Source organism: Eucalyptus grandis, chromosome 2 (genome assembly GCF_016545825.1).
Source record: "Eucalyptus grandis isolate ANBG69807.140 chromosome 2, ASM1654582v1, whole genome shotgun sequence".
Taxonomy (NCBI): Eukaryota; Viridiplantae; Streptophyta; class Magnoliopsida; order Myrtales; family Myrtaceae; genus Eucalyptus; species Eucalyptus grandis.
Window position 1 is genome coordinate 26,040,794 of NC_052613.1, and position 12,736 is coordinate 26,053,529.

The following is a 12,736-nucleotide window of genomic DNA, read 5'->3' on the forward strand; positions in this document are numbered from 1 at the left end:
AGGAAACCGTACAATGGGACTTTTAAAAAAGCAGTGATTTTTAAATTTTTTTACTTTGGCTTTTATTAACGCGCCTTTCCTCGGGCACTTTTTCTCCACCTTTTCTCTATGATGCTTTGGCACTTTCGGCTCTTGAAAAAAAAAAAAAATTTGGACAAAACGTTTTTGTTTTAAATGTGTCACACCACAAATAATCGAGTCGTCGTCAGGCACGTACTTGACACATGAAACATAGACAATTACATGAATGATACGGGAGCATTACCACGTATGTGACTTTTTGTAAGCAGCCGTGGAAATTTGACGTTATCAACATACATCGTGAGTACAAATTCGATTGTCAATATGCAGTAATGAGCAGTTATTAATTCAAAACAAAGCAATTGAGGCAATGGATTTACTGGCAAGTGTTTACTTAAAGAGAGATAAAACATAGTTAAGAAATATTACTTAAAGGGAGCGGGAGCCCCCTTTCTCCCGCTCTTGTGCTGCTGGGCCTTCCTTCTCCGCAGCTTGGCTGACTGACCTCTGCTTTCTTCAGTGTGTCGGGTTCCTCTCTTGGGATGGTTTCTTTCTCTCCCTTTGGCCGTAATGTTTGGCCTTTCTTCTCTGTTTTGTTCTTGTCGCCTTGTTCTCTTGGCGCTTTTCTCTACTGCTTGTTTCTTCTTTTGTGCAGCTCGTCCCGTCTCCCATCCACTCATCTTGACGCATGTGTCTAGCTGAGTGTATGTTCTCTTGGAGTCGGCTGTGTTGCTGTGCTTTTTGTATAGCTGCTTGGTTCTCTAGCTATATTACTTCTTACCTTTTACCAAAAAAAAACATAGTTAAGAAATATGCAAAGAGTTGTGATAGAGGAGAAATGGACATGCATTTTTGGTGGGAACAATTATTATTTATGAACAAGATCGTGAGATAGATAATGTTCAGCCAAAAGTAAGGAGCAGTTAACACACCGTCTAGGGGGAGCAATCGTTTAGAGACAAAAGTATGAGTTTATAAGAGAGTGGGCACGAAATTTGCGTAGATGGACATGGAGGCAATTGACCGGAACCATTCAAGGAAATAAAACCGCCAAAAAGCAGTTATAAACATATATAGATATAGGCATTAGTCTTATTTATCATGATATTTCAGTCTCCAGATTGGTGGGTTATACACATACGTAGATATAGGCATTAGTTTTATTTATGCTTTATTAAAAACAAACATAATTTATGCTCTATTAAAAAAAAATGTGAGAGATGTTTATATCTCTAACTCACCAATCAAGGGATTGCTTTTCGACAAAGGATGGAGCAAGATAGTCGACGCGGTCGTTATAATGTTTTATCTTTTGTCTCGGTATTTCACTTTCGACCTAGCTTTTTTGGTAAATGGTAAATTACAGTACTAATGATCATCCCCACCTGCATAGTGAGGGCCAACTATATGAAAGTTTATGAAACGATCCAAATATTTTTGGACTAATAGGTAGTGCAAACTAAGGGTAGTATTCATGCGGCTGATGAGATTATGAACAAGCGATTTTCAATTTCTGAGTTAGAAATCTCCTGACCTCTGGCTCTTGAGCAATTTCGTCACTACAATTAGTAAATTTTCATATCAGAATTGTATTTCTCCACATTTTCTTAGATAATAACTTTTCCATTTTATTTGGTAACTTCTCGGTTAAGATATGTGATTTTGACTTGTAAAATGTTTCCATGTGACTAGAAGTTGGCACCGTCCCCACATTGATGACGACATCCATAATGCAATAAGTTGAACATATTAGAATCACTAGCAGTTTCTTTCCCGCATCTAGTGTCTTTTGATGTTGAGTAGTAAAAATTCATTATTCTTATTAAGTTAGCCATGTTAAAATAAATTCTCACATTGGAAAATACAACAAAAGAATCGATATTTGTACATGGGCTCATTCATACTTGTCATGCTATTGTCATGTATGTAAAAAGGATCAAATTGTTTCTAATTAAAATAGGTTCAGGACTGATTTGACAAAAAGTTTTAGTCCAAATTAAACATTGATTAAGCTGCCCTTTGCATATGTTAATTCTTATTTTCGTTAACATTAAAATCAGTTAACTTGCTTTTAGTTTTATCTAAACAGTTCTTGATTAGAAGCAAAGTTTGGTTACCCCGGTAATAAATGTTTATTTTATCAACCTTTTTATGAAATAATGTCTATCATTTCTAACTGTTGGTTATGTTTTTGCATTTTGTTACTATGTGATACATTTATCATTATTTACATATTTAATGGACACAATAAAAGGGAGAAGTTAAAGCAACTACTAAAATTGTTGTAAATTTTAGTGCCACGCATATTAAAAGCAAGATTAATTCATTCACCGAACTTTAAATTCAAAGAAAACAAAACTTCGAGGGAACTTTTTCTTTCTATCGAGTTTGAGGACACCTTTAAGGAATCTCAATCAATTTCCTTACGTAGAAGAACAAAAATGCACGTGCTTATAGAAAAGTAATTAGTGGTCTCCACGACAAAACTTTTCAATAATTTGGTCATAAGCATGACCTTAAAAAGCTTTGACAGCCCGGAAGTAGACGGGCTAGAGGGAGGGGTTCCCCTCAATAAAAATGGAACCGCCACAGGAGACTTAGCCACAAGGGAAACCCTTTACGGGGTTTCTCAGGGTAACCCCGCCCGAATCCCCCGCGATGCCTTTCCCTTGAAACACAGGAGTGTGCTACGGGAAATGAAGGGTCTCCTCCCAAGCGGGAGGAGGTGGCCGGCCGTGGTCTTTCCACGTCAAAACTTTTCAGTAGTTGATCTATAATTATGCATAGATGGAATCACTTTTTCATTAAAATAAGTAAAAATATTCTGCTTTCGCAATAATAGATTACGTTGGCTTTTTTAAAAATAAGCGGTACTTTTGTGTGAAAAACGGTTTACTTTTGCTTGCAAAAACAAAATAAAAATTGTTTATATAATTCTAATCGAACGGCCTCCAAGATCATAGAAACCAATTTTGACATCGCCCCTGAACTGATATTGATAGAATTAGACATGTACAGCAACAAATCAACCAAAGAAGTAGGGTGTTAATGAAATAAATGGTTCTTGAATTTCGATCGAATATGTAACGTAATTCCTAAATTTTTAATTTGTTTAATGTTGTCATTAGAGTTTTTATACATATTCAACTTAGTATATGAATGTTTAATATTGTTATTCCATTAAATCAAGTCTAAGATGACATAAAATATTTCCGTATTATTCAAGGACTAAATTAGATATGTACCAAATGTCTATGGACCTTATTGTACATTGGACTACAATTCACAAACTATGTTGAATGAATTAAAAGTTAACGAACTCCATCGTATATTGCATCAAAATTTAGGGACTATTTATGTCATTTTCTAAAAAAGCAGGCATCCGATTCTCCGGGCCTCCATTTCAGCAATGTTGATCAACATCATTTTTCAACAGCGCCTGACTTAGGTTCCTTTCTTATTAACCCTTTCTTGTCCTGTAACTTGTGCACGCAAGGTTAATAGAATCATAACAAGCCCATCAACGCCCATTTGCACACACGAAACAACCTTTAAAACTGACATTGAAAAGCTGATTACTAGAACAACAAAAGTAACACAATCATACACTTCCTAGGAAAAACACCTTATCCTAGGAAGCTAGTTAAAGGCCAGTCGAAAACAGAGCACACTCATAGAAAGAAAACAGAAAACCCACTAGAACAACGCCGATCAATCACTGTAGTCCCCATCAGTAGAAATTATGTCCATAATCTTGGCCACCTCCGCCGCAGAATCCCTCAACAGCTTGACGCTCCTGTTCAGCTTATCGCGCTTGGCTGCCACCGACGGTGCTTCCTCCAGCATCCTCCCGATGCTGCCGCTGCTATTGGGCCCGATCAGCTCGCCCACGATCTCCTTCTCCATGTCGCTGTTCACCAGGTTCTGCACGCTGAACAGCAGATGCAGCGCCATCGAGTCAACGAACCTCCGCAGCACAATCTTCCAGTACGCGGTAATCCTCATCTTCAGATCGAATGCCTCCTGAATATGCAGCTTGCGATGCCTCAGGTTTTCCACATCGACCTCGCCGATCCGTCGAGGACAATGTTGCTAGGCTCCGACACTTTGTTGATCGCGTCCATGAATTTGTTCTGCTGGGACATCAAGCTGTTCCACTCCAACATGTACTCAGGGTTGCAGGTGTAGTCACTGAGGTTCTCCATTTCAACAATTTCCATCATCCTATCCATCGCTTTCTCCTTCATCTTGTTGATCAGATTGGATGCTGCTCTTCTTGTCGACGACTGAAGCTGAGGATAATTCTCGCAGTGTCGCATCAACACCCGAATTACCACTCCCTCAATATATTCCCAAACACGAGCCACAAAACTCGGTGGCTTGCTCGATATCCCCTTCACCTTCCGCTGCAAAAGGGTGAGAAAGGCTGTGCGAGGGAGGAAATTCGGGAGCCCGATCGCTTTGGCCTCTTCCAAGACCTCCAATTCCTCCAAAAGGAAGTTGGTCCTCGGGTCATTCTCGGCGCAGTTTTGGAGCTCACTGGAGTATTCGTTCAGCATCTCCACTAGCCTGGCCGAGCAGTGCATGTTTTTCTCTTCTGGATACTCATCGAACTCGCCTCTCAGCAAGATTTTCCTCAGCGACTCCCTCGCAGACCCCAGGATCTGCATGAAGGCTGTCATGGCCTCCGCGACAGAGGACAGATTCTTGGGCAATTTCTTAAGCTCAGCAACATTCGCGTTCAACTTGTCATTGATTTTCTTGATGATCTCCGGCAAACACTTGGCCATAATGGTGGCTTGAATCTGCGTCAGCTTTTGTGCCAAGACAGGCACACCAACGATGGACTTGTCAATCTTGCACAGAAGAGAGTGCGTCTCGAACAGCTTCGCCTCTATCAGCCTCGCTTCTTCGTAGGTCTCGTCACCAATCCGGTTCCTTACGCACACATAACCGAGCCCTATATTGACATCATCGGCCGTCACCTTCTCGAGGAGGCCCTCCGGAGCTTTATCAGCCTTTGTGACGACGGCCAGAGTCCTCCTGCCGGTCCTGTCCACCATCTGCAATCCCCAAAATCAAATTATCGTATTGACCCCTTTGCCAGAGTTGCATAAATCATTCGAGATTTTAGCTGATATGCGAGACAAGTGTGGCTAGACTATACTTACTTGCGACATCCTTATGGACTCGCAGGTTGAGAAGTCAACGGTCGCGGACAAGACATTGAGGATGATGCTCTCCTCAGGCTTTATGTACTCCATTATCATCGCCGATATCTGCTCGTAGATGTCCTCCGGCTGGCCGTGCACGGGCACCCTCGTGATTCCAGGCAAGTCGACCATGGTCAAGTCCGGGACGCCGTCTTTCTTGACGACCAGAGTCAGCGGGGCGTTCGATATGCCCTTCCCATTGCCCGCGATCTCATCGGTGGCTTCGTTAATGGCCACGGAGATGTTGTCCTCGTCCGTGTGGACGACTTTTCCGTTGAACTCGAGGTAGAGCTCGGGGCGGTCGGCGTCGGGGTTGTCTTGGAGCCGCATGATGAGAGGGACGCGGGTGCATATGCCCTGCCCCCGCGGCAGGTTGATGCCGGCGAGGGACTCGAGGACGCTCGATTTCCCTGAGGACTGGTCGCCGACGACGACGATGGTGGGGAGCGGGATGCCCTCCTTCATGACATTGAGGTTTCGTAGCTTGTCGACCGCGTCGAGCAGGGGGCGGATCCGGTCATTGTAGGAGTCGGCGAGAGGCGCCGGGCGGGCAAAGGACAGGGGTTCGACTTCGAGTACACCGCAAGCGGGAGCCCAGTCATCACCCATGGTTTGCGGCCTCTAGAAATTTTCCTTGGAACTTTGAATGAGCTCGATCGATGAAATCAAAAATGGGAAATGATGATTTCGTTCTATGGAGATGTGAAGTTATGGATTAATTTATATAGAGAAGATACTTCCATCGCAAGTAGGACAGTTGAGAGATGACTTCATGGAGGGGGTTGCTGCTGGTGCTGTGGAGGGGACAAAAGTTCAGAACTTAAAGTACGGAAGCAATGCACCAATGGACAAGAGTCTTGCCGTAACAAAGCCACATCATTGTGTAGACTTGGACGAGAAAATATTGGGTGGGTTTAACCCAACACGTAGGCGGTGGGTTAAACCACTCAGCGGTCGACGCGTGGCGCCACGTTGGTGAGGGCGTCAGGCGTTCAAAATTCGCGCGGGCCGACCACTCTGACACTCCCTCTGCTCTGTTCTGCTCTGCGATGCCTGCGCCTGTCAAAATCGTCCTCTCTCTCCTCTCTCTCCCCCGTTCTCCGTTCCGTTCCGTTGCGGGGGAGAACAAAAGCCTTTACGAAAGCCGCTTCTCTCCCCCTCCTCTGCTCTCTCTCTCCATTCTCGCCGACGATCTCTCTCTGTCCATTCTCGACTCCGACGCCCCGCCGACGACCTCGCCTCCGCCTCCGCCTCCGCCCCCAACGCCCTCTCGCGACTCCGACGCCCCCGACTCAAGCTGGTTGCCTCCGACGCCTCCGACGCCACCTCCTCCCCGACACCCTCTCGCGACTTCGACGCGCCCGACTCAAGTCGGTTGCCTCCGACGCCTCCGACGCCCCCGACGCCGCCTCCGCCTCCGCCCCGACGCCCTCTCGCCACTCCGTCGCCCCCGACTCCGACGCCGACGCCCACCTCCGCCTCTGCCTCCGCCGACGCCCTTTCCACCTCCGCCGAAGCCTCGACCGATCGTTCGGCTGGGGACTCTGCTCATATCTCACAGCGTCATCGTCAGGTACCGCAGTAGCTTCTTGATCTTTGATTATTTCTGCTCGTTGTTATTCGGGCGAATCTGTTCCGGCGACTCGAGCGCGAGCTGACCTTGTGGACTTCTTCGCAGTGTCATCTGCTGCATTGCTGGGGTTCTGGCTCTGCTTTTGCTGCTGATTCTCACCAAGAACACCTACATTCCAGGTGAGCGCCGCTTCCGATTCCTTTCTCCACTCACTCGCTCATGACCAACCGGCCTGAAAGTGAACGTGCTTTCCCGGGAGATTCGAACTCTCTATCGAGTGAACGTACCTCGAGGTGTCGGCAGAGGTTTGTGCTGCTCGGTGCGCAATATTTGAAAGAGCGGTGGCGGCTTTAGGTTCAGACTATGCCGCGATATGCATTTTATTTTTGAAAATTTAGTGTGGACTTAGGAATGCTTGTGAAATTTGAATCCGTGATGGAAATCATGATGATCTTGCTGGAGTGGTATGTGATGAGTGGCCAAACAAATTTTGTGGTTCTTATGCTTTTTCTTGGCCAAGCAAATTTTGTGGTAATGTGCTATTGCGTAAGCTTGTCTGTTCCTGTAATCTTGTCTCTGCCGTGACAGGTTTGATACAGTAGGTTAGATTCTATAGCCAGAAACGGAGAGGGAAAGCAAATAGGTTCTGTTGTGAAAATCAAAGAAGTGCACGTCGTTTGTCGGCTAAGGAAGTTTTTGTGTATTTAGGATCTGTCATTTTTCCCGTGTTACGACACTTTGGGCTTTGATTGCCCACTATATCTGCAAATGAAAATTCAGGGTGAGAGGGGAAGCAACAAAAAGTGCTTTTCCCTCACTAAAAAGACTTGGTTTTGTAGAACCTGTGCGGTTGATTTCTTATATTGTGAGCCCTTTGGTTTCCTTTCAAGTCACTCACGCCATGCGGTCACTTCGGAGTGTCAAGTGCCTTGCTGCTTCCATCAAGTGGTCCTGGCTGAATTATCTTCCGGGAAGACAACTAGGCTTGTGAAATCTCATGCCTGACAGGACAATTTTGCATGACACTTGGACCTGCATGTCAAGAGAAAACGCAAGGTAATTCTGATGCTTCTGAGAGCAGAGTATTGTCATCACTTTTTGATATAGATTTAGGGTGACCAAAAATGTCATTTTGTTGCAGATTGAAGAAGCCCAGATCGCAAGGGAAGTTGAAGTTAATGAAAACTGAATTCGAAAGCACTAGAGAAAGAAAATATTTTGAGGAGAAAGGTTTTCATTTATCACTTAAGGATATGTGAACTTTGTGGAGAAAACTTAGGCATGTACTGATATCCTGTATTTTTCTATTGCAGGCTGAGGAACGAATGAGGAAAGAGATGGAAAGATTTGATCGTGAAAGAAGGAAGGAAGAAGAAAGGTTGATGCGTGAACAGCAGAGAGAGGAGGAGAGATTGCTACGTGAGCAAGGCGAGAATCAGAGCGACGGAGAAGTATTTACAGAAAGAATCTATTAAGGTAAGTACTTGAGCTTGATATTGCATTTTCACTAGTTAGTTTCTTTTGCTTTATTTGATCGGTTAAGCAGCACCTTTTCTTTTCTTTTTTTCTTTACCAACTTCTCTGGTTTTTTGTTTGGAAGGCGGAGAAAAAGAGACAAAAGAAGAGCTTCGTCGAGAAAAAGAAGCAGAGAGATCTAAAAGCTGCAGTGGAGAAGGCCACTGCTGGCAGAATTGCCAAGGAATCCACGGAGCATATGGAGGATGAACAGCTGGAGTTGATGGAATTGGCCGTTGCAAGCAAGGGGTTGCCTTCAATCGTTAATCTCGATCATGTCACTATGCAGAACCTTGAGTTGTTCAGAGGTAGGTTTTTATAGCGATTACTGTTAAGACCAGTTTCACTCCATTGATTCCTTGATTGTGTGATATTGTTGTTTTAACTAGGATTCTATGGCAGCTAAGAGAAGCTTTTAAATTCCTATGCTCTGTCTTTATCGTGTACCTTAAATTCAGTAAAAGGAAATAGGGCCTGATCCTTTCTAGAAAATTTACCGGTGTTCCATTGTTGTCAAGAATAATTCTAGATATACTAAAGTTATACAATTACCATCATACTAAATGATGTTAACATTGGATATATGAATGAGTCACCACAATTCCAAGATTTCCGCGGTCTTTAGATGGTAGTAATAAGCACTTGAAAATGAACAAAAACAAGACCACAATTGATTGTGCTGGAAGTGAAAGGAAGCTGTCAGAAGAACATGAAGATGCTGATTCGACGTAGTATGGTGGTTTTCTCGAAGAGTCAGTCAACTCCTACTGATCTGAGGTCCGTCCATGATGTTAATGACATAGCCAAAGGAGAAGAAAGAGTAAAAATACCATTGGTTAACAAGATTGATGAGCAGTGTCCACCATCCTTTCACTACATACCTCATAGCCTCACTTTCTCTAGTGCTTCTATCAATTTCTCCTTTCTGAGATCGAAAATGAGAATTGCTGTTCAAATTGTTATGGTGACTGCCTGCCTTCTCCAGTACCCTGTGCTTGTGCATGTGCAAATGGGGGTGAGTTTATATACACTGTGAAAGGTCTTGTAAAGGAAGCTTTTTGTTGAAGTGTATTTCTGTCAATCGCGACCCTAAAAAGAGCCACCACTTATATTGTCCGGAATGCCCTCTAGAAAAGTCAAAAGATAACAACATTTTAGAACCGTATACGGGCCACCTGGAAGAGAAAATTTATCAAACAGTGCTGGAGAAAGTGTGGTTGTGGTAAACATTGTGGCTTGTCGAGTGGTGCAGCGGGGCATAAGTTATAATATGCAGGTGAAGAATTGTTTTCGTGTTATTTTAAAGCTTTTGCATGTTGTAGCTCTACTGTCATAATTGGACCTTGTGGTGATTATCATTCTTAAAAGTGTTCCAGTTACTACTGCAGTGAGTGACTTTGTTTCGGAACCCTTAAGCTTAAGCCTGTACTCTTTTGTGACTGATTTTGTCCTTTAGGTGTTTATGACGCCTGAAGGAAAAGGGTGGGGTCTGCAAGCACTGGATGAACTGCCTAAAGGTGCATTTGTATGTGAGCACATAGGTGAAATCAAGGAAATGCATGAGCGAAATTTGAAGAAGGGTGACGCTGCGAAACGTACTTATCAGGTGCTCCTTGATTCTGATTGGAGCTCCATGTGTGTGAAGGATGATGAAGCTCTTTGTTTGGATTCAACGACCTTTGGAAACATTGCTAGGTTTATCAACCATAGGTATTTGTTTGTTTTGAGAAGTAGCATTCTTATGTTTATTTGGTTTTTGAGCTCTTAGATTGTTATTGCATCTGCCTTTAAGATGGAAATTCCTCAATATTGGATGGTTTAATTCAGTAAACGTAGCTCCTGGCAGAAAGTTCACTTTTTAAGCATAAGTCCTTTGGTCTAAAGCTTTGAGAATCCAACTTTCAGCTGCGCATTGCAAGCTTATCTCCTAAAACAGCATAAAAATTCAAGACACCTGGAAAGGATTTCCCCTATTCATTCATCGTAGAACTCATGTATTAAACCTGGTGAAACTGAGTAACGAGTACCGTCTCGGAAAGACTTGCTGTTGCATCATTGCTTTTAAAGTAACAAGGAACAATCTCGATACTTTGAATGTTGATTTGCAAGGGTTTTTTGTTCAGCTATACAACCTCATACTTGAATACAGCCCTGGAAGGTTAGCACTTCTATGTTGGGTGCTCAGTACCTTGCTGTCAAGTTTGTTTTTTGAGGTCATGTGCTCATGCACTTTGAGTTACCAGATTTTATTATAAACTATAGCTCTAAATGCAGATGACTTTGTTCGGAGATAAAATAGTGATCTATTTCTCATGACCACAACACTTTTAACTATAATTAATATCTGATGTCTGAAGCAGAGATCATATCCTTGCTGTCAAGCTGGTTTTCTAGACTCATCTGCTCATGCACTTTTGTTCACATGATTTTCTCTATAACTGCAGTCCTAGATGTTTGTCTTTCTCCCTTTGTATGGTTACTCATTGATATCTGATGGCTCAAGCAGAGATCAGGGTGAGGTGCTAGCTGAAGCTCTAAAGATGATGCTGTGCAATGATAGGCACTCACTTGACATGCAGAAGGCTGCAGCGTTCATAAAGCGTTTAGCCACATTCTTGTTATGCTTTGAGTCTGCAAAGTCCATGGCTGGTACCCTCTTGTATCCCATGCCAATTATTTATTTCCTTGATACTAAGATTATCATTCTAATTGGTTACTTGTTTGCCCTTACCGCAGCCTTGGTCACTTTAAAGCATCTCCTATTAAATGCCGGTTTTTGTTGGAAAATGATCCTGGAGGTGGCTCAGTATCAGGTTCTGTTGCAGTAAGCAATTTACTGCTTCCATGCAGAACCCTTAATTGATGCATGATATGTTGGATTTAAAATGGAGATGAAGGAAGTAAGGCTGAAAAGAGAAGTGTCTCCTTTCTCCGTGATGCAATTTTGGGTGCATAAGAGAGATGAACACATGCTGTCAAGGTTCAGGAAATCTCGTCTCTTGATGTACTTTTAAAGGATGTCATTCATCCCAAGGTATAAACTCCTTTCTCTTTTGCAGGTCCAGAAGGTTCTAAAATTCCACCAATGGAAAAGTCTCAAAATGCTTTAACTATTGGTCCATCATTACGACTTCAAGGATTGTTAGTACCGTTCTTCTCTTTCAAACGGCCATCCCTTGGTCAAGAGAATCAAGTTACCTCCATACCTTCACTGAGATATCTCGCACATTTTATGCTTTTAAATTGATTATCAAAAAAGAAAACATTCAGATTTTTGCCCACTGTATGTGTTATTTCGAATTGCATGATCTCTGTGATTTAATTGTATAAAGTACAATTTGAGATGGAAATTGCTATTAAAATTTTTGAAATAGATGAGCGTTGACGTTGCAGAGATGAATTCTAAATGCCCCCAACTGCAATGCATGAGCTTAAAGCTTTGAGTCATAATTATTAAGCATTTTGTTATAGGTCAAAGTTCTCAACAAACTTGCTTCAGCTCGAGCTTCAGGAGCAGGTAGTAGCAGCAGAGTCTTGACAGATTTGGTAGAGGGTCTAGAAGAAGCAGCTGTTGCTGTAGAATTGAGGTTGAAGATCAACCAGAGTCATCCGACTTAAAGGGAGGGTACGTGGTTTCTTGGTTTCTAGCAATGTCGTTTTCTTTTTCCTTCTCTAAGATCCTGATAGTGTAGAGGTTACAGATCTTTCTGAGACTATGGAGAGGCAGTGTTGAAGCACTTGGAGAACTCTATTGATTTGGACCCAAAGCTTCAGAAAGCTCCAGTAAATTATGAAGGAGTAAGTTTTGAATCGATCAAGTTATTCTTAATAGATTGGACCTCATCATTTCAGCAGCTATTTATATTGTGTATTATCGTGTTCATATGCTGAGGAGACAAGTTAATGCTCTAATTCTCAATTAAAGTACATACGTTCTGAATGCTCCTGGGGATGATTGCTGCTTAAATAGGCCCGGGTATCTGGGTTTGGAGGATGGTTCCTTTTGAGGCTCTTGCTTTATGATCCTGTTCTTCCTCTTAACATTGAGGTAGAGGAATCTCTTACACAAGCTACCATAAAAATGATTTTATTGGATTAAGAATTCAAATCAAAATTTACCTACTGTAGGCACCAACTCACGATGACGCTGTAAAACTTGGACTTGCCGTGCTTGGGGCTATTAAGGAGTTTGCAGCTTTGGATACATCCGCTTTAGACAAGTTTGTTCAAGTATCATGAGCCGATGATGCAGAGCGCTTTGGTACAAGTATCTTTCGGCACATTATACTGGCAGTTAAAGTCGGCTTTTGCGTCTACCTCTGTACAGTACGTATAATCAGTGCGTCAATCTCTGATTCTGAGGAGGTCCATTTTCCAGATGGTTTTCGTCACTGGCACTCAAAATACTACTTGA

At 42.8% G+C, this 12,736-nt stretch overlaps 2 protein-coding genes and 2 long non-coding RNA genes across 6 annotated transcripts; 3 read left to right on the top strand and 1 right to left on the bottom strand.

Moving 5' to 3' along the window:
• Positions 1 to 3,551: 3,551 nt before the first annotated feature.
• LOC104426759 (dynamin-related protein 4C) lies at positions 3,552 to 5,939 on the bottom strand. The gene is given in 3 exon segments (XM_039305979.1): positions 3,552 to 4,097; positions 4,100 to 5,084; positions 5,193 to 5,939. Coding segments are annotated over 3 exon segments (2,001 nt in total). The 5' UTR covers positions 5,844 to 5,939; the 3' UTR covers positions 3,552 to 3,732.
• Positions 5,940 to 6,283: 344 nt separating this feature from the next.
• Positions 6,284 to 7,826, top strand: LOC120290584 (WAS/WASL-interacting protein family member 3-like). Its single transcript, XM_039306895.1, has 3 exons — positions 6,284 to 6,807; positions 6,913 to 6,986; positions 7,698 to 7,826. The coding sequence occupies exons 1-3, from the start codon at positions 6,284 to 6,286 to the stop codon at positions 7,796 to 7,798; spliced, it is 699 nt and encodes a 232-aa protein (XP_039162829.1). The 3' UTR covers positions 7,799 to 7,826.
• A 2,031-nt stretch (positions 7,827 to 9,857) lies between these two features.
• LOC120290310 lies at positions 9,858 to 11,934 on the top strand. Of its 2 annotated transcripts, none has more exons than XR_005548211.1 (5): positions 9,858 to 10,032; positions 10,829 to 10,971; positions 11,059 to 11,302; positions 11,382 to 11,515; positions 11,794 to 11,934. It is a non-coding gene; the product is annotated as an uncharacterized LOC120290310 (long non-coding RNA). The 2 variants fall into 2 exon arrangements; XR_005548212.1 differs by having other exon boundaries at positions 11,382 to 11,463; positions 11,794 to 11,928.
• LOC120290311 lies at positions 11,935 to 12,715 on the top strand. 2 transcript variants are annotated; one of them, XR_005548214.1, is made up of 4 exons: positions 11,935 to 11,947; positions 12,024 to 12,120; positions 12,293 to 12,370; positions 12,451 to 12,715. It is a non-coding gene; the product is annotated as an uncharacterized LOC120290311 (long non-coding RNA). The 2 variants fall into 2 exon arrangements; XR_005548213.1 differs by having other exon boundaries at positions 11,937 to 12,120; positions 12,451 to 12,713.
• Positions 12,716 to 12,736: the final 21 nt, after the last annotated feature.